Here is a 21,852-nt window from a genome sequence, read left to right as displayed (position 1 = left end):
CCCACTAGATAACCACCATCTTTTTGGACAATTGCCCCATCCTCAAAGCAATGCAGAGCCAGCCAGACACAGGCTGTAAATCTTGGGGATCCAATTTAATTTGATTGGTCAGGCAAGCTGATGTAGCAAACTTGAGCCCATGACCGTGAAGCAGCTGATCACCTCCTTTTTTCCCTTCTATATCATTGGTGGCGTCATGGAAAGGAAGGGATGAAAAGATAGTCTAAATCAGCTCCTCCCTTCCATCCACAGGCCCTCTCAGAGCAGAAGATTGTGTCTCTTTGTGTATTCACTCGTTTTCTGTCTCTTGGAGGAGAACAGGGAAGAAGTGTCCACCACACCTTAGGCTGGCCACAGAGGCTCCTATTTAGATCTTCTTTATTCAATAACAAATGCTTCCCACTGCTGCTTCTCCTACTAGTTTATGATATAACCAAGGGATGTATTTTTTTTTCAAAATGTAAAGTAGAATTAGTGTGTGTATTTACATATTTTTATATATATAAATAATAGGTCTAGTTTAAAAAACAACCCTATCACTGTTTTTAACAGCATCCAGATCAAAGAAAACGTAGACTGCAGATACACTTTGATTTCTCTTTGGAGAATTGCATTTTACCACATTCACAGTGACACTTGTTGGATTGTGGCATTATGCTTAATATTATGCTAAAGTATCAGACTGTGATTTAGTAATGGCACACAAAAAGAAAACCCACTGAAGCTAATGATGCTTTAGAGTTTAGAGGTACTGGCCATCCTCTTGTTCAACTAGCACTTTGTTCTGGTATTTCTGTCACCTTTTTAATTAGGAGGTCAGTGAGAACTATTAAGCCCTTTTATCATTATCTTTATGAGGCAGATAAAAGACCATGGAAAAAAAATGTTTTGTTGGTCAAGATTTGCAGTGTTGCTAGCATTCCATAGCAAAGAAAAGATAAAAGTATGTGGATAAGCACTGTGGTGAAATCCTGGATATGACTCAGTGGTCTCATGCATTCTTGCACTGTAATGAACATAGCTTCTTGCGTTGGCTGCAATCCATATGGCTAATGCATGAGCCAATTCACTGATCTTTCTTCTTGCTACTACTTTAATTCTTCCGTGACAGCAGTAATGTGCATGCACATCTTTAGCAGTTAGCAATATCCTGTTCCTAGACAACCTTTCAGGCCTAGACAACCAAAGAAAATAGTCAAAACCACAACTAAATAGATAGATATAGCTCAGAATACTAGCACTGGTAAAATAATTAAGTAGTTGTATCTTGGAAAATGGAGATGTTGATTCATTAACCACAATTTTTGAATCAATTGTTTAATGAAAAATTAATATAACGTTTTCTTTGGAAAAGTAAGCAATTGACGCACTTTTTCCTTGATTAAAATTGAGTTTTTTTGAGTGCAAGGGAATACTGAAATGTTTGCATGTCTAGCATTAGCTAACTGCCGTTATCTCTGTGTGTATGTGTATGTACAGCATAGCACGGGGACAATGTATTTGCACAGCTCACACAGTAGTAAACAGTTTGCTGTATACATCTCAATTAAATGAGAAGTCCCAAATTGCTTTTAATGGACTTTAGTTTTACTAAAACAGATGGGCATGTCCGAAATTTGTTAATCTGAACAGTTCTCTCTGCAGTGTAGGTAGGATTTTATATGTTTGTCATGACTAGGAAAAGTAGTTGAGTTTAGCTTACTCTTAGCTGATGTGCTCACTAAGCCCAAACTAAACTCAACCGTTTCCTAGGGTAGATGCAAGGTAAACCCTGTAGCTTGATTTAGCTAGTTGAGTTGTAGCCTAGGCTAGAGCACAACATAAATGACAATATAGACACCTGTATCTTTGTGTTTGTTGTTTTGTTTGTTTGTTTGAGGGAAAATGGTTCAACCATTTTTGAGAACAAAAAGGATGAGGGGGTAATATGCATTTTAAAAATGTTTCTGACAATTCTTGAATTCTGAAGACTCCTGCCAATGCCCATTCAATGTATGGGAGGTTTTACCTTGACTTCAATAGTCTCTGGATATGACCCTAATTGTATAGGTTTAATGGTGTGCACTGATTGAGAAGGATGCACAATATGAACAGTAAGGGTAAACATAATTTATTTTAGAGACTATAAGTATAAATAATTATTTTATGTGTATGCATATAGTATAAAATATGGATGTGTGAAACAAACTCTCTGAACGTATGTTTTGTTTAATTAAGAACACACTTAAGACAATCTATCAGATTTCTGAATTGGTATTTTTGTTACCCTAGTGATAATGTCCATCACAATTGATCTCTAATTCCATCCATGCATCAAAACATATCCTACATGCCACGGTTACAAATGGAATTACGTGAAGTCTGTTTATTCCAAAAAGAAGCCTTAAATTAGTTAATTTAATAAAAATTTACTTTGTTTGAACTGGGTTAGAACTCATGAAGCTGACTCCAAATTTATAATTAATCCCCTAAATTGACACAGAGCTGCTAATAAGAATAACTTAATTACATACAGTATAACTTGAGAGAAACATAATGTAATCCAGCCCCTTTTGTCCTGATTCTAATATTTCTTCTTTTTGTTTTTTACCTTAAAGATATTTGTTTATGCAAATATAGTAAACAAAATGAGCAAGAGAAATCAAATTATCTGATAGGCTAAAAAGAACTCTCAGGATGAAATTAATACATCAATATTTTTCTGCTTACAATTTATTAGCCTAAATAAAATAACACTAAAATATATAAATTTCCTTTATAAACTTTTTTTAAAATTTCTCTTTAATTAGAATGAGAGTCCACTGAATGAATTATAGAGTATTAATTCCTGCCCTTTTGTGACGTAAGTAAAGTTTTACAAAACTATTCCACATTTAAAAATTGCTAATCTTTAGTTCCAGAACCCTTTAAGGATAACAGAACTCCCTAAGAAATTGTTTCCTTGAACTTGCATTTGTTGGGTTTTTTATGCCTATGAGCATCTAACCAACCACGCTTGTAAAAAAGAGTCTTTGCTAAACAGCTGCACAGACATTTGGGATACTATTGTTATCAGAGGAATTGTTGAAGTTTGCATGTTTTTATAACATACCATTATGCTTGGATTGCTAGCATGGGGAGAGCATTCTGAATACAGTATAATATCTGTCACTGCATATAAGACAATGGCTTGTTTGCCATAGTAGTGTCCAAATTAAAATACAGATTTTTTTTCTGTAGTTACATATTTTAGAGCACCTAGAAAATATTCTTTTCTAATCAACCTATTCAGAGGAAAGCATTATAAGCTATTGAGTGTTCTGTAGGTATTTGGTAGAGTACATGTCTGCAAATATTATGTTACATACTGTTTCCATTTTCTCTTTTCTCATTATATAGGATTGTAACAAAGTGAAAACATTTTCATTTTTTAGCAATTGGTGTCTATGGGTCACTTATCAACAAGGTTTTATAAAATTACTCATTTAATTTTACCTTTAAAATTGAGTAAAATTCTTCCCTCCCTCCCATTTAGTGCTAAAAGGGTTCCTTTTTTAAAGGTAGGAGAAGAGCTCTCTGGCATATGGTTTGTAGCTCCTTGAATCCACAGATGCTGTTGCTGAACCATTGACAGCCACTGTCCTGTTTCAAGCGTCTGAGCATGACATGTGCCATTATATTGCCAACCTCACCTTCCTGCCCAAGCCTGGGAATCTATAGACTGGATTCTTGGGTCTGTTGAATCTGTCTTGTGTTTGTCCTCTTGTAGAAGACAAATGGGAAGTTTGGTTCACTAAGGCCTTGGCTACACTTACCGGCAAGTTCGACGGCTGGAAATCGAACTTCTGGGTTCGACTTATCGCGTCTAGTCTGGACGCGATAAGTCGAACCCGGAAGTGCTCGCCGTCGACTGCGGTACTCCAGCTCGCCGAGAGGAGTACCGCGGAGTCGACGGGGGAGCCTGCCTGCCGAGTGTGGACCAAGGTAAGTTTGAACTAATTCGAAATAAGGTACTTCGAACTTCAGCTACGTTATTCACGTAGCTGAAGTTGCGTACCTTAGTTCGAATTAGGGGGGGTAGTGTAGACCAAGCCTAAGAATTCCTCTGGAATGGGGAGGGTTCTAAATAGAGCTGAACAAACCATTTATCACGAACCAAAAAGCCCATAAAACTGTCTTGAAATACAAAGTTGAAAAGATTCATAATGATGGCCCAGTTTGAAGTGAACCCGTGCCAATTGCACTTCAAAATCCTGGGGCAGAATCCTGCCCCTATTGAAGTCAATGGTGAAACTCAGTAGTTTTGATTAGAGATGAGCCCAGAAAGTTTCAGAAGCCGCTGAAATTTTGGTGACATGCGGATCTGAATTTCATTATTTAGGCTCCTCTCCACAGGATGGGTCCCAGTCAAAACCAGAGCTGACCCTCCCCTCCACATTTGTGGAAGTTCTTGCCAGCATCTGAACTCTCTGGCTGAAACCTCTCTCTGATTTTGATTAGGTTACACTTTGAGTGTTTGGCTTTCTTACAAATGTGAAAGAAAACTTGGGGGTGGGGTGGGAGGTGAACATGTATGAGCTGAAACCATAACACATATTTTGCATAAAACTCTTAGAGACAAAAGCCCCTGAATTTTGTCCTGCTCTGATTGTGAGACATGTACTTTGTGAGACTTTGGGCTCTACTGCAGCTCTAAGTGTGAGAACTACACAGTACATGGTTGAACGTCCTGGGTCCAGTTCTGTTCAATATCTTCATTTAGATAACGGCATAGAGAGAGCACTTATAAAGTTTGTGGATGATACCAAAGTGGAAGGAGTTGCAAGTGCTTTGGAGAATAGGATTAAAATACAAAATTATCTGGAGAAACTCGAGAAATGGTCTGAAGTAAATAGGAAATTCAATAAGTACAAATTAAAAGTACTCCACTTAGGAAGGAATAATTAACTGCACACATTGAAAATGGGAAATGACTGCCTAGGAAGGAGTACAGCAGAAAGAGATCAGGGGGTCATAGTGGATCACAAGCTAAATATGAGTCAACAGCATAACATTGTTGCAAAAAACCCAAACATCATTCTGGGAGTGTTGTAAGCAAGACACGAGAAGTAATTTTTCCATCTCTACTCCATGCTGATAAGGCCTCAGCTGGAATATTGTGTCCAGTTCTTGGCTCCACATTTCAGGAAGGACGTGGACAAATTGGAGAAAGTCCAGAGGAGAGCAGCAACAAAAAAGAAGCAAAACCCAAAAGCCTAAAAATGAATCACAAACTATTTCTCCTACAGGCTGGAAAGTGGGGTAGTGACACATTTTATTGTTGTTTCAATTTTTATATACTTGGGAGATGCTCAGATATTGCCATGAGGAGGACCATGAAAATACCTGGAAAGAAGGATAGAAATGCATCCTCTGAACTTCACTTACCCTAATCACTTCTCTCCTCTCCTATTCCTTGTCTGGTGAAATTACCCATAAAGGGTTTATTAAGCATGGTAGTACAGAATTAAAGCACAGGTTTAAAGATGGGGAGCTGACTGAAACAATAACCATGTCCAGGATTTAGAATTGGATACACTGCAGAATTTGGATAGAGTGCTGAAAGTAACTGCTGCAGAATGTATTAGGCCAGAAGCATTTAAACCTTTCCCAACAAAAACAACTAACAGATTTCTATGGAATGGAACAGATAGCAGCTTCCTTTGTTAGTATTAGTAGGGAGGTGCAACTTGAGCAGACTGCAGCCCTCAATATGCCATTTTCCATCTTGATCTGAGTGGTTTGCTTTGGCCACTTCTGTTTAGTGCATATGCAGATACATTTCAATATAATCATTATAAAGTGGTTGTGTAAGATGCACATATTCACTTACCATGTTACTGTTCAATAATATTTAAAAGTTAACCAGTGCTATGGTTCTTGGGAGCTATCTGGCAGCAGCGTGAGCCTGGTGCACGCTAAAGGTTCCCTAGAGCACTTTAATATAGTTACTGTTTCTAAAAGCCCTATGTTAAAGCTTACCAGCAGGGTCTCTGTGCACCAATTAACGTGCAACACTTTAGTGCACTTTAGAATTCTCACCCCTGTGGAGCGCATTTCCCCACCATGTAGACAATCCCTAAGTCAATAAGACAATCTGGTTCTGCAGCTAAAAGTTCTGGGATTTGTATTCTTGTTTTGTGCAGTTAAAAGGGGTAAGAAGTTTCCGCTTGATCTCCATAGCTTTCTTATGATATCTAATTAGAATCACAATGATAATAGATATGAAGAAATACCCTCCAACCCACAGCCATCTTAATTTAAAAGCGAACATTAGGGTCTTGCACATGAATACATTTGAAAAGTGGGAAACTTTCCAGTGAAGATTGTGTAAGTTAAATGAAGGACTCAAAAGAAGAAAGTTTGTTGTTTTTCTCCGTGTGATCAATATGGTCTGAGAGATGTGAGAAAGGTGTTGTAATAGCTCTCAATTTACATCCATTCTCCTCATTAGCACATGGACTAAGCACAACCTTCTTCTCTGCCGCTGGTGGAATAAGGGCTGTCAGCTGAGTGTTTAGGCATGTGAGGTTAAATCTGTGAAGTTTCCCAGTTAGGAACTCTTGTGTCCCCATTTTGTCATTCACTCCCAATTAGGATTTTCCCATTGAACAAAAAACCCACAAAAACACAGGGCCAATTCTTCCGGGTACTTCCTTAGAGATGCTGAGCATGTTCAAGTCTTACTGAAGTCACCTCTTAGCAGTTTGAAAGATCAGGCCCCCACGTGGTAGAAACTTGTGTACACATGATTCACCAGATGTACACGCTGTGACTTATTTCTATTACTTTCATTCTCCTCTCCCCTTTCCTCCTGTTTGTTTGTTTGTTTGTTTTTACTTGTATCTTGTCTTAAATTAGTTGGGACAAAGACAGTATCTTCCTGCATATGGTGGGTACGGTGCCTACAAGTGCAATGGGACCCCAGTCTTGATCGGGGCCTTTGGACAGTATCATAACAATAATGGTAATATGTTTATGAATAGCTATAATCTGGGTTAAATCATCAGCTGTTTCTGGTAAGTGCTGGTTACATCTGAAACTGGAGCCCCAAAGGAGCTCTTCCAGCAGCTCCCTGATCCTGCAGCTGATTTTCAGCTGTCCCCCTACCCTGGGTAGTTTAAAGAAGCCTGTTCTAAACTATGTCAGCTTGTAAGAGCCCCTAACAGACTACTATGCCAGTTGAGGATTACCAGAGTGCAGTGTACTACGGCCTGGTGTCTTCACACTTCTGACAGGCTTTGTATGCCAAGGGGCTGGGAACGGGTGGCATACTGATTCTAACCCAGATGAGATTCTGCCATACTGGAAAATCTTTGCTACTCTGAAATACCCTTTGCATTATCAGAGTGCCAGGATTATGCCCTATGTGTGATGATCCATTAGTTCTTTTCTTATCTCTTTCACTTTCAGTCTGTTTTGTTTTATTTTATTGATGACATTATAGATTCATAGATTCTAGGACTAGAAGGGACCTTGAGAGGTCATTGAGTCCAGTCCCCTTCCCGCATGGCAGGACCAAATACTGTCTAGACCATCCCTGATGGACATTTATCCAACCTACTCTTAAATCTAACCTACTCCATCCAGAGATGGAGATTCCACAACCTCCCTAGGCAATTTATTCCAGTATTTAACCACCCTGACAGTTAGGAACTTTTTCCTAATGTCCAACCTAGACCTCCCTTGCTGCAGTTTAAGCCCATTGCTTCTTGTTCTATCCTTAGAGGCTAAGGTGAACAAGTTTTCTCCCTCCTCCTTATGACACCCTTTTAGATACCTGAAAACTGCTATTATGTCCCCTCTCAGTCTTCTCTTTTCCAAGCTAAACAAACCCAATTCTTTCAGCCTTCCTTCATAGGTCATGTTCTCAAGACCTTTAATCATTCTTGTTGCTCTTCTCTTGACCCTCTCTAATTTCTACACATTTTTCTTGAAATGCGGTGCCCAGAACTGGACACAATACTCCAGCTGAGGCCTAACCAGAGCAGAGTAGAGCAGAAGAATGACTTCTCGTGTCTTGCTCACAACACACCTGTTAATACATCCCAGAATCACGTTTGCTTTTTTTGCAACAACATCACACTATTGACTCATATTTAGCTTGTGGTCCACTATAACCCCTAGATCCCTTTCTGCCGTACTCCTTCCTAGACAGTCTCGTCCCATTCTGTATGTGTGAAACTGATTGTTCCTTCCTAAGTGGAGCACTTTGCATTTGTCTTTGTTAAACTTCATCTTGTTTAACTCAGACCATTTCTCCAATTTGTCCAGATCATTTTGAATTATGACCCTGTCCTCCAAAGCAGTTGCAATCCCTCCCAGTTTGGTATCATCTGCAAACTTAATAAGCGTACTTTCTATGCCAATATCTAAGTCGTTAATGAAGATATTGAACAGAGCCGGTCCCAAAACAGACCCCTGCGGAACCCCATTTGTTATGCCTTTCCAGCAGGATTGGGAACCATTAATAACAACTCTCTGAGTACGGTTATCCAGCCAGTTATGCACCCACCTTATAGTAGCCCCATCTAAGTTGTATTTGCCTAGTTTATCAGTAAGAATATAATGCGAGACCGTATCAAATGCCTTACTAAAGTCTAGGTATTCCACATCCACAGCTTCTCCCTTATCCACAAGACTCGTTATCCTATCAAAGAAAGCTATCAGATTGGTTTGACACGATTTGTTCTTTACAAATACATGCTGGCTATTCCCTATCACCTTACCACCTTCCAAGTGTTTGCAGATGATTTCCTTAATTACTTGCTCCATTATCTTCCCTGGCACAGAAGTTAAACTAACTGGTCTGTAGTTTCCTGGGTTGTTTTTATTTCCCTTTTTATAGATGGGCACTATATTGGCCCTTTTCAGTCTTCTGGAATCTCTCCCGTCTCCCATGATTTTCCAAAAATAATAGCTAGAGGCTCAGATACCTCCTCTATTAGCTCCTTGAGTATTCTAGAATGCATTTCATCAGGCCCTGGTGACTTGCAGGCATCTAACTTTTCTAAGTGATTTTTAACTTGTTCTTTTTTTATTTTATCTGCTAAACCTACCCCCTGCCCATTAGCATTCACTATGTTAGGCATTCCTTCAGACTTCTCTGTGAAGACTGAAACAAAGAAGTCATTAAGCATCTCTGCCATTTCCAAGTTTCCTGTTACTGTTTCTCCTTTTTCACTGAGCAGTGGGCCTACCCTGTCTTTGGTCTTCCTCTTGCTTCTAATGTATTGATAAAAAGTCTTCTTGTTTCCCTTTATTCCTGTAGCTAGTTTGAGCTCATTTTGTGCCTTTGCCTTTCTAATCTTGCCCCTGCATTCCTGTGTTGTTTGCCTATATTCATCCTTTGTAATCTGTCCTAGTTTCCATTGTTTATATGACTCCTTTTTATTTTTTAGATCATGCAAGATCTCGTGGTTAAGCCACGGTGGTCTTTTGCCACATTTTCTATCTTTCCTAATGAGCGGAATAGCTTGCTTTTGGGCCCTTAATAGTGTCCCTTTGAAAAACTGCCAACTCTCCTCAGTTGTTTTTTCCCCTCAGTCTTGATTATCCTATTGTTTTTAATCATAATAGTACCAGGCTGGCACATGAGAGTTATAGGCTTTCAAGTTGCGCTCTCCTATTCCCTAGGCTGGTGGAAGCTGGTAGTACATTGTGTGTCATTTTGTAATGATTCCCCTCTCTGATTTAGGAGTTACATGGTGAGTGATGACACAAGAAACAGATAAGGAAAGAAGTACCACAAAATGGGTGGGGTTGGGGGCATCACATCCAATCAGACATAAACTTACACATCTAGTAATAAAAACGCTCAAAGAAGTCCAGTATGAGAGCACTTAATACTCTTGAAAAGTTGCCTGTGTCTGCTATAGAGCTAGTGTATAGAACTCCCTTAAAAGATGCCAGGACAAAATTCACACTACCTTTCAAGAAATTGCTAGACTTTAAGATGGCATGAAAGGAAGTTAGTTTTTTGCATGTGAGGCAATTCTAAATGTAAAATTACTCAGGGTGCTGATAGAAGAGCTTAGCAAGTTTTAGACTTTAGCAGCATTCTCATAACAGTGGATATAGGTGTAACTGATTACATATCAACAGCAAGAGTAATTTGCTGAGAATAAGGGCCCAGTCCTTCAAGATTCTGAAGTTTCTTCAAGGTAAGATTAGGGTCCATAGCTTGTGGCAGAAACAGGCTCTAAATGCCATTAAGATTCACTGTGCAGCTTGCCACTTTCACCGCATATAAGCCAAAATCCTAACACTGCATGACATGACGATATGTTGATCACAGTGTGTGGCTGAGAGAATGACTGACTGATTTGACAGAAGTATTATGAATAAGTAAACAAAGGATATCTCGGCACACGCAGCTCTGTTGGCCAAAAAAGCCTCTTGTTTATTTTCCTCAGGAAAGCAATTTGAACAAGTTTGAAAACTGAATGTTCTCTCTGCTCAGCCCCTTTAGTCACCATGAGGTCCACTGTTGCCGCAAAATTTTGATTAATTAAAGTCAATGGGACCAATCATGGAGTGAGGTGCTATTCAACCTGAGTGGAGGTATCAGTATCTGGTGTAATAATATATGTTGAGAATTGTTGCTATGTCACCCTATATTTATGTATCAAGCTTAAAAGTCTCATTCTGACATTCAAGGCATTCCACAAATCTCCCTGGGTCTACATCTCACGTACTATATCCCATCGCATTTCTCTATCCTTTCCAAATTTCCAGCATCTTGCCTGCATATCACTTGCATTTCCTTGCCCCAGTCCATCTTCCCTTTAATTTCCAGGCTGTTTCTCCACCTGAAATGACCTCCCTGCTCCAGTTCTCCAAGACAGCATCCTCTCATTCAGATTCTTCCTATAGACTTATTTCTCTGCTGTCTATAAGTATGTTAATATTAAAAGTATATACAGATTGAAAGGAACTCTTAATGTCTGATTGCCTAATAGTCATCATAAAGATAATTTACCATACTGAACCCTTCCCTTCCCTCTGTAAAGGATGCACTTTGCATGGGATGTAGGACATACATTGTTTTGCTGTTGTTTTTCAAATGTAGTGTATCTACTTAGTGTTTTATTTTGGAGGCTCGCTTAAAATGTGACAGAAAATCCATTTGTAAGAAAGCAAGGTTTTCAAACACTGGATAACATTTGGTGCAAAAGGGAAGACTAACAGAGATTAATGGACCTTTAGAGACTAACTTTTTGACCCCAGTACAGAGACATAATCAAGATAATTGAAAGCTTTCCAAAGTGGAGCAGGCCAAGAAAGATAGTATGCTACAGTGAGAATCTGCAGTATAATAGTGCTGCCGATGACCTTTTAACACAAGTATAAGAATAGGAAGGAAATGGTTTGTTGTTGTTGTTTTCATTCTAGGGCAAGGGAACAAGAAAGGCCTTCTTGGCGATAACTTGTTACTACTGGAAAAGTATAAGCTGGCAGGAGGGAAAATAACATATTTTACCAGTATAAGAATATCCAAGGAAGCATAGACTTCACTGACTGACTTCATTCTAAGGGAAGCTGTTGGAAACTATATCATGCAAAAGGATAGAGTCGCATGTTGAAAATGTAGAATGTAAGGGAATCAGCCAGTGTGAACTCATGAAATGCCTCCCACCCACCTCACTGGGAGGGAAAATTAATGGGGCAGCTTGTAACTGGGACAGCCCAGTTGAACAGGGGAGGAAAACACATACTGAGGGGATGCAGAGGTGCCTCTACCATTCAGAGTCTCATTGGCTAGCTTGGAGAGGAAGGGACTTGACTGGTCCTTCATCCTCCCCGTTCATTAACTTAAACTCTAGCCTGGGCCATGTGGAGCCTCTTTTTGCTCTCTGCCAGCAGTGTCCCACTCTTCTCACCCTGTATTGGAAGCCTGTTTTGAGCTCAGAAAGATGTTTTCTTCCTATAGGAGCCAAATTGGCAGAGGCATGGGACATTTTTTTGCCTTCCTCACAAATCCCTGAGGTGTAGTTCAATTAAATAGGAATTGAATTTAATAATTAATGGTAGCACTCAGTAAGGCTGTTAGTTCATTGCAACTTGCAGCCATTTTCCAATGTGCCTAAAAAGATAAAAGGAACAATTCCCAGAAGCAAAAGGCCTGAGATTTTACTCATGGGCCTTGTACTCATGGGTTAGGGGAAGACCATGTGGCCTTTGTGGACCAAGGACACCCCTTTTAGTACCCTCGTCTTGTGGGTGGTAGGACTGAGAAGAACAAGCTAAATCATAGGTGCAGACTGAGGAGAATCAGTGATATATTTATATTTATTAGCCCTATAACCACTGCAATGGAATAACTTAAAATGCCAAGTATGGTAGATGAGCAAGTAGTGTTCCTCTAATAGGTTAAGTTTAATAAAGTTGTGGTGCTGCTTAAAATCCATCCCTGTGTTTGTCCTTATTTGCTGTTGTAGCTACATCAATAGAATCACACTTGTTAAATGCACAGGAAAACATCACTAATTGAGAGAAAGCTGAAGCATGGCAAACATTTATATCTCAGAAAATCAGTCCCGTAAAAAATGGTTGTATAAATTCAGGGTTCAAGATTATAGGTTGAGAACTGGAGGAGTCAATTTAAAAACAGGCTTGAGGTCTTTTTCGGGTAAAAAGTAATAATTTAAAGTTTGGAGAATTAAGATAATGAATTTGATTTATAACTCCCTAGGGTTGTATGGCTTTTATAAGAACATACAGTTTTCTTCTCCCTGTTACCTTTTCCTAGATCTATTTAGACTGAGAGTAGATTCAGACTATGCGAGCATCACTTTCTATCCACACTAAATGGGAGAGAGTTGGGTTTTTTTAAAATACATGTATTTATTTTAAAGAGGAGGGTACAGAGCTGCATTTTCTTTATCATTCTTCCCCCCTCTGTTATATCAATCATATCCCACAACGAATTTGTGAACTAGCTTTTATTTTGATGACATTTGGGCTCTGCCAGTGGTTCCCAGCTGAAGCAAAATAAGATTTCCTTGCTGTGAACTTAGTGAGATCAAATCAAGAAAACTCCAATAGTAAAATAAACTGTGATAAGTAGATATTTTCTCAAATCAGATAACATTTTCTGCATGCTATAAATAAGTTATATAAACACAGTAAAACAAGGAAGAAAATTCAGTGAATCATTGATTTAAAAAAAGAAAAGAAAAGGAAAATGTAGATTGTGCCCCTATCATATGTAGACCTATTGGGAGATGGAAATAAGGTAGGGGAAAATGCCTCCCAATACTTCCCTTGGGGCTCCACACTGCGTTTTAATGTAAGCGGTGTCTAACAGGCACACTTTAGTCCTAAAAGAACATTGACAGAAAATAAACATGCTGGCATCAGTTAAAATGGTATTTCCCAAAGTGTGGGACATTCCTTCTGGAAAAGGCGCAAAGGACTCGGGTGGGGGCCTGGACATACCGCTGGATTGTTCTCCAGAGTCTCATCTTTCATTTAAATAAAAGTACATTTCTAACTGTTATGGTTATATAGAAAAATCTTCAAACTGTGAAGTGAGTATAACTGACATAGTGATATCTTCCTGAGTTTGCAGGGAGCCTGAAGCAATAGCTCTGAGTCACGAGTCATTTCAATGAGTGCTAACTCAGAAGTCAGTAATGGTACTTTAAATGGCAACATTGTTCACTTTTTCACAGGCCATCAAAGCATGCATGAGAGGAAGTGTCATACTATGAAGACCTATACCAGTTTTTCCCCACTGTGAGAGGATCGTGCTGGGTGGGGTGGGGTGGGGTGTAAAATGTATACATTAAGATGAGTAGGCCTCTGCAAACATTTGACAGGTTTTCATTGGGGATGCAATTGGTTTCAATTTCCTGAAGAGGGGCTCAGCTTTCAAAAGCATGGAAAACACTGAATTAAAGCAGACACAGTGCATTTAATAAATGACTAAAAAGGAGCCTTCTATGAACGCACATGCACACCGCATACTCCTCTTGAGACATCTTGCTGTGTGACAGACTTTCTCTAGTGGCAGATGCTTATCTGGCTCCTACTCTGTTACTTCTGTTGTGCATGCTTTTGGCAGCAAAGGCCAGGATTTAGCCTTCTGTTAGCAGTACGATGTAGGGTAAAATGCAAAAGCATTGTATCCTTTAACTGAATCCCAGCTATGCTTTGCTAATGCAACATGCTGGATTAGCGCACTTTTGTGTGGTGGTGTAATTTAAGGGAAATGTGATATGAATCTACTTTACTGTCAGTGCAATACTTGTGGGTCCTGATTCACCAAGGTACTTAAGCACGTGCCTAATATTAAATACATGAGTAGTCCCCCTGGTTCTGATGAGACCATTTATGTTAAGTAGTTTGCTGAATTAGGGCCATAATTCTGGTGTCCTTTTGCATTTTAGATCACTTTTATTTGTGGTGTGCAATTCCCCACATCAGTCCTCAGCGGGCACTGTAATAAGAGTTTATGGGGAGTTAATTATAGACAACTTGCTTAGACTCTATTTGTTTAGATTTTTTTCCACCAACGCTTAGCAATATCCAATTAATATTAGACGTCTTTTAGATTTTTATCAGTTAATTATGGTTTTACTGGCATAGTATCAAAAGTTGGTCTGCAGAACAGAATGGTCATAATTGAAATTACTGCTAAGTTTTCCGATTGTAATTAAAATATTAAAAAGCTGGTGGGATAGGATGGTAAATTTGCTGTCTGAATCTCAGAGGTCTTGCTACTGTTTCATTTTACTGAGCTATACTATTTCATTTTCATTCACTATAAAAAATGGTTTTTAGTTCTTAGATTCATATCTGTTTTTACATCAGCACTTTTTGTGTGTGTCTGTGCTTTAGTTCTCTGTTTTATTTTCAGACTTCTTTTCTCTGTAATTTAAAGCTGTAATGGTGCACTCTGGAGAACTGTAGCATAAAAAATGAACTTTCAGTAATTAATTCCATCATTTTACTTCTTTGAACTATCAATAGAGCTGCACAATATATGGTGATGCACTAAGATATGTGAGGACCTGTGCCTTTTAAAAAAAAAAACCTAGTTATTAGTGATTCTGAAAATAAGTAATTTCAATTAATTTAGAAATAGTTTTAATGGTTTTCTGACAAACCAGTTGAATAACAGGAAAAATGCATTTAATTTTTTTTTTTTATTAAATGTTGGCTTTAAATGTACTTTGGTCTCTGCAGTTTTGTTCAGTTATTATGTGGGTGGAACTGCCCTAATAAAATGTATGAAATAAAAAAAAAATGAAGGAAGCACTTTAATGGATAAAAAATTTGCTTTTTAAAAAATAAAGCAGCTGGATAATGTTCCATTGCCTACAATAAATTCACTCGGAACATAAGAATGGCCATGCTGGGTCAGGTCAATGGTCCATCTAGCCCACTATCTTGTCTTCTAGCAATGGCCAATGCCAAATGCTTCAGAAGGAACGAACAGAACAGGGTACTGATCAAGTGATCCATCCCCTGTCATCCACTCCCAGCTTTGAGCAGCTAGAAGCATAGGACACCCAGGACATGGGGTTGTATCCCTGACCATCTTGAATAATAAATGTTCTTTACTATAGTTTCAACCAATTTGCTTGGTACTAAGTTAGGCTTACCGGCCAGTAATTGCCAGGATCACCTCTGGCCACTTTTTTTTAAAAAATGGTGTCACGTTAGCTATCCTCTAGTCATCTGGTATAGAAGCTGATCTAAGTGATAGCTTACCTACCACAGTTAGTAGTTCTGCAATTTCATATTTGAGTTCCTTCAGAACTCTCGGGTGAACACCATCTGGTCCTGGTGACTTACAATTGTTTAATTTATCAATTTGTTCCAAAAACTCCTCAATCTAGGACAGTTCCTTGGATTTGTCACCTAAAAAGAATGTCTCAGGAGTAGGAATCTCCCTCACATCCTCTGCAGAGAAGACCAATGCAAAGAGTTCCTTTAACTTCTATACAATGGCCTTCTCCTGTGTGTGGGGGGAGGGGGCCGGAGGGGAGGGGAGGGAAATACCACGCCTCTGCCACCCACTTTACATCTAGATCCAAATTTCTCCAAAGTTCAGGGGTGGTCAGATCTGGGTCCTTGTTTCAGTCCCATAGCTAATTTATTTTTTATTTACTCTAATCACTCTCATGGATATTTATACACACTGCTAATCTGATTATCCGAGAGGCCCTGATTCAGCAAATTATCCCTATTTAGCAAAGCACTTAAGCTTTTACATAAGTCCCATTGACTTTAATGGGACTTAAACAAGTACTTAAAGTTAAGCTTCAGTGCTTTGCCGAATAGGGATGGATTAAAGCAGGTGGTCAAGTGCTTTGCTGAATTAAGGCTGGAATGATCAGAAAATGTCCAGAGGCAGAGATATAATAAGAACCTAATTACGCCAAGAAAGGTCTGTGACTATCACAGGTGAAAAGTATGAATTCTGCAGTAATATCAGGTGGGAAAGGGACATCACTAGTGACTTCACTTAGAATGGAGAAAAGCCCTTTAAACTGGAATACACCGGATTGTACCTATGAAATTAAATTATACAGAATATGACAACGTATCCATCCATGTATTTATTATGCGTTTATAAGAAAAGCAGTGAGCACCAGCCTTAGCAGCTTAATTAATTACCTTAAAAATCATAGAATGGATGGCTCTTCCCATATAAATAAATACCCCCCCAAATAAGCACTATGATCACTATTTAACTTGCTGAGACTCTGCACATGAGAAAAGTTAACTTTTTACATAAGCATAAGTGTAGTATGAGTGTTTGCAAGATCAGGCCTTAAAGCCATCAAAAGCCCACCCACTGATAAAGGCATTTCATGAAAACTCCTCCAAGATTAATTCCTTAATTCCGTCAAGTAAAGATGGGCTTTGTAGTGTGTTTTTAAAGATTAACAGATCTGGGCTCTGGCAAAGAGAGGAAGTATATTCATGGCACTTACTGATTTGAAGTAAACTCTCCCTGAATCTCATGACAGACATGTCTCTCACAACAGCATGGTCTTTACTTGTGTACAACCACAAATATTCAATAGGGAATTAGGATGCTTTAGGTGGGATCATAGAATATCAGGGTTTGAAGGGACCTCAGGAGGTCATCTAGACCAAACCCTGGCTCAAAGCAGGACCAATCCCCAGACAGATTTTTGCCCTGATCCCTAAAATGGTCCCCTCAAGAATTGAACTCACAACCTTGGGTTTAGCAGGCTAATGCTCAAACCACTGAACTATCCCCCGCCCCGTAAGCTTAAGACATAATAAAATTTCACCTAGGGCTTGTCTACACAGAGCAGGAATGCACACTACCGGGGTATGATTTCTAAAGTGCACTCATTTGTTACACACTAATTGGTCCATGTAGCCCCTACTGGCACAAACTAAAAGTTCCCTAGTGGGCTTTAGTTTAGAGCTGTTTGTTGAAGCACACTAGGGAACTTTCAATTCACACCAAAAGGGGCTACACAGGCCAGATAGTGCACCAGTGGGCCTATGATATCACCCCAGGTACTTATAGCTTAACATAAAATATTGGGCCAGATCCTTAGCTATAAACTAGTCTAGCTCCAGTGACTTTTGTGGAATTAGGATGTTTTACCTCAGCTGAGGATCTTGCTCTTTGTTTGCACAGTCAATAGTGCATTAAAAAGGGGGAGAAAGTATAATGAAAGCTGGCGTGGACTGAAACCTAACCTTTCATTATCAAAATTATAAGTAATAGCTACACTTAATCTAGGGATGAGGTTAACAAGGGTGTTTTTTGTACTCAAACTTAGTGAACGGGGTAGGAAGTATGAGTTATTTCATTCCCTCTAATGTCCACAATGGTGCTAGTACTAATTTTGTTTAGTAGTTCATCTTTGTTTCATATGCATTCTTACTATTTTCATACCATTTTCATTCCATTTTCTTTTTCCTTGTTTTTATTATGTTCCATTGTGCATTCTTGGCTACAGTTCGTGTAATCATTACCACCGTCTGAAGGAAATCCCAGTCTCCAGGTATGGTGCTATGCTTATGTAAAAACTAATACAGGGTTTCTGAAACTTTTTCATACTGTGGACTACATCTTCACAGAGATCATCTATTACAGCCCCCTCTTTTCCCATTAAAGATGGATTAACATCCCTGTGGTAACTACAGCAATTGCTTACATGGAAAGGTGATATTAGGAAACTATTTAATGTACGTTTAGATTCTTTTAATTTACCACCGCAGGCAGAAAGAAAGAGGAGAGGCAGCATCTTATGACCAACCAGCTCTCCACAGACTGCTCATAGTCCATAGACCACAGTTTGGGAACCACTGGTGTAATTAATTTAATGAGTTGACACCTGCCTAATCTAGTCTGTAGAGCAAGTTGCTTTCATTTGAAGGAACCCCTTGAGCTGCATTGGTAGTTCAGTTTGCTATTGCTAATGTTTCACATTAGATGCTTAGTACTCGGCTGCACTGTTCTCCTTTCTAATGACAGACTGATGGATAAATAACTATTTTGTTACCGTTCATTCTCATCCTTACTGTTCTATTTCTGTATGTCTGAACTAACTTCCATAGATAAAGTTTCTATTTATAAATATCATTTTTGTGGCTTTATTCCTTTCAGTAATGTGTCATACAGAGGATTGGTGCATGGCTAATCGACTCGTGCTTTAAAGATGTAATTATGTTGTTTGAAGATAGCTGAAGTTTGATTAAAGTGGGTCATTTGCTACATAGTGCAATGGTAAACTTTGAGAAACAGTTTTTTATAACCCTCTAAAACGTTGCCAGAAATCATTGGCTTTATGGCTTGATTCACCAGTATACTTTTGGGCCAGCAGGCAAGAGAAAAGGTAAGTCTTTACAAAAATACTTATTCACTGTTAAAAAATAGTATAAATTCTTACAAAGTAACAAAGGTAATTTCATACACAATGTTTATACGGACCATGAATGAAATGTTCTTACGCACTCTTCTTCACCTGTGCACATTCTTATATGCATTGGTCTAGATCCTAAAATGGTAAAAGTTGATGTAGCTTTTTTGAAGTTAATGGACCTGGACCAATTTACACCAGCTGATGTTCTGGCCCTGTGTATGTGAATGTGCTTCCCAACAATATGTATGTTTCCTTACAAACAAACAAAAATGAGAAGTCCTTGTGGCACCTTAGAGACTAACAAATTTATTTGGGCATTGGCTTTCGTGGGCTAGAACCCACTTCATCAGACGCATGGAGTGGAAAATACAGTAGGCAGGTATAAATACACAGCATATGAAAAGATGAGAGTTGCCCTGCTGCGTGTGTGGGGGGTCACTTTCTTTCCTAAAACCTATTCTCAAAAGGATGAGGAGAGGCTCTGTACCTTGGATGTTAGAAGGGCATTGGCTGTTTGTGGACGGAGCTAGGTCATGTCAGTTGCAGACAGGATGAAGGCCTACCAGTTTCAACATAGAAGATGTTGTCCTGCATTTGTCTGTGCTATGACATTACCTCCCCACCCCCCACCTCCACAAGCAAGGTGGTAGCATACTCTACAAGATCTCAAGCAGCTTCTACAGCTTTTTTGGCTCAGGTGTCTATAACAAAGATTTGTAGAGCTGAAATTTGGTCACTGATACATACCTTTACTACTCATTGTCCTATATGTCAGCATTCCAGAGATGATGCCAAGTTTGGGCAAGTAGTTTTTCAGTCATCGTTCAGACAGATTCCAAAACCCACCTCTGGATTGCCCTGCTTGTGAGTCACCTGAAGGGGAATAGATGTGCAATCACTCTAAGAAAAAAACGTTCTTAACCTGTTGTATAACGGTTGTTTTTTGAGATGTGTTGCACGTGTCCATTCCATGACCCATCCTCCTTCTCCTTTATATTGGTGTCTGTCTGGTAAGAGAGAACTAAGAAGGGCCTGGGGCAGCTCCACCCTTTATACCATTGTGCAGCAGCACAAGATGGCTGAGGTTGCACTAAGGGAAAAATCTCCAACTCTGGTTCAGTGGGCATGTACACACCTGAAGTAGAAATGATGTATGCAACACATCTCCAACAACAGCCGTTACAGAGCAAGTTAGGAACTATTTATTTTAATTGGGTTACTTTTCCATAGATAACATTAGTATTAATAGTATGGTCCAGTTTGATTTCAGGTGTACTGCTGTCAACCTAGAGAAACTCAATTTACTTAAAAGGAGTTACTCCACATTTACAATGGTGTAAATGGGATCCAAATCTGACCCTATCTAATTGCAGATTTGTAGCATACAAATTGCAAGGTATATTATTTAGAGATTTATCCTAACTAAACTTCGATTACTCCCTGCCATGTTACTCCTGTATAATTACATGACCTTCGTGGATATTCCCTGCTCATTAGCAAAGCAGGTTCTCATTGGTTCTGGTATGCTAATGCATATAGGATCATGGCTCGATTCTGGGAATGCGTGTGAGGCTATTGCTCAGTTATGGTACCTCATATGAACCAAACTTTGAAAATAAATAAATCAATACATAGACATTAATTAAACCCAAAATACTATTTGATGGGTTTGTAGATAAACTGTGCAAGACCAAGGAGAGATGGAGAAATTCAAATTACTGGAAATTCAGCGTGGAATGGGTTGAGAAGCTGAGATGGTTATGTGTCCGATCCCACCGAGGTGAATCGGAATCTCTCCATTGATAGCAGTGGGCCCTACATTTTTTTGTGCACATGTGGATAGGAAATTCTTAGGACAGTAGTTAGAGTATGTGCAGAAATTTGCCTACCTGTTGAAAATTAGCAGTGGACTTATCTGTCAGTGACTGTACAGTATCCTTGTATCCAAACTGGTGAAGACAATTCCGTATTGTATTGTTTTACTTCACAGAATGAATACAACAATTCTTTATGTAACTGCTTAAACAAAGACATAATTTTTCCTGTAAATTCAAAGTTTGCATTTTTACTTCAGTTTTCAGAGTCTCTAAATCACTTTTGAAACCAAAGCTGCTCCTTTTCTTGGTTATGAGGACATTGTGATCCCAGAGGTTACTTTTGATTTGTTATCACAAGCTCCATTTTATCCTTGGATAAAGCAGAACATTCCTACAATGGGTATTCATTTTACGTGCATATAAAGTTGAAGAATTTAGATGTTAAAAACCATGCATAAAAAGCAAGGATAAAATAATGAAGCAGGGAAGCAAGTTTAGGTTTATTAATGTAAGCCTAGATTTGGCTCATGGGAGATGTTCTGCCTGCTTCCTAATGAAACAGTTCTGGTTCAACTGCGGCCTTTGTTAGCAACAGGTAAAGTCTGCAGTGGTAAGACTTGTTGTTAGTGGGCGAGAAGTAGCAGGCTTTCTGTAAAGTCAATGAATATTGCACACGTATCTGAGAGCAGGTTGCAATGCCAGTTTTTTAAATTGGTGCTGAACATGGTTTGACACTGGTCTGTGTTGAACAATTTTCAGCACATGTTCAAAGGCAGCTGTTGTTGACCCCTGTTGTCAGCAATACGTACATTATATAAAGCGTCATTATATTAGAAAATGTTGTTGTGTTTAATTGCAACTGGAAACTCTCCATTTTGATGACATCGTACTGATCACAACTTTGCCGTCATTGTATATAAGGAAAATTTGCTTTAAGCTAGTTATGATTAAACCCTGGTCCTTGCAGTGTGAGCCTACACTGACCACAGGCACAGTCAGTATTGTGTCCTCTAAGTCAACTGTTTCCAATTGTGTTTAAACATAACATAATAAATCTTGTTGTAGTGTGGACATGTCCATAGTGTGTGCAAGGTGAATGGCAACACTTCCAGTAACTTAATTGGGTACGGGATCAGGAATTGTGAATCTGC

General features: G+C 39.0%; 1 protein-coding gene across 7 annotated transcripts in view; it reads left to right on the top strand.

Annotated features, from left to right (window-relative positions):
- The window catches only part of CCSER1 (coiled-coil serine rich protein 1), a 1,147,114-nt gene that overhangs the window by 994,435 nt on the left and 130,827 nt on the right, over positions 1–21,852 (top strand). The window contains exon 10 of one of the 7 annotated variants that reach the window (XM_065596103.1): positions 17,979–18,023. The exons of the other annotated variants lie outside the window; for them this stretch is intronic. Within the exon in view, the coding sequence (XP_065452175.1) occupies positions 17,979–17,987 (9 nt within the window). The 3' untranslated portion in view covers positions 17,988–18,023. The remainder of the gene's footprint in view (positions 1–17,978; positions 18,024–21,852) is intronic. 7 annotated transcript variants of the gene reach the window in all.

The sequence above is a fragment of the Chrysemys picta genome, chromosome 5 (genome assembly GCF_011386835.1).
Source record: "Chrysemys picta bellii isolate R12L10 chromosome 5, ASM1138683v2, whole genome shotgun sequence".
NCBI lineage: Eukaryota > Metazoa > Chordata > Testudines > Emydidae > Chrysemys > Chrysemys picta.
Note: the sequence above shows the minus strand (reverse complement) of the source record. Positions and strands in the feature narration are given on the sequence as shown.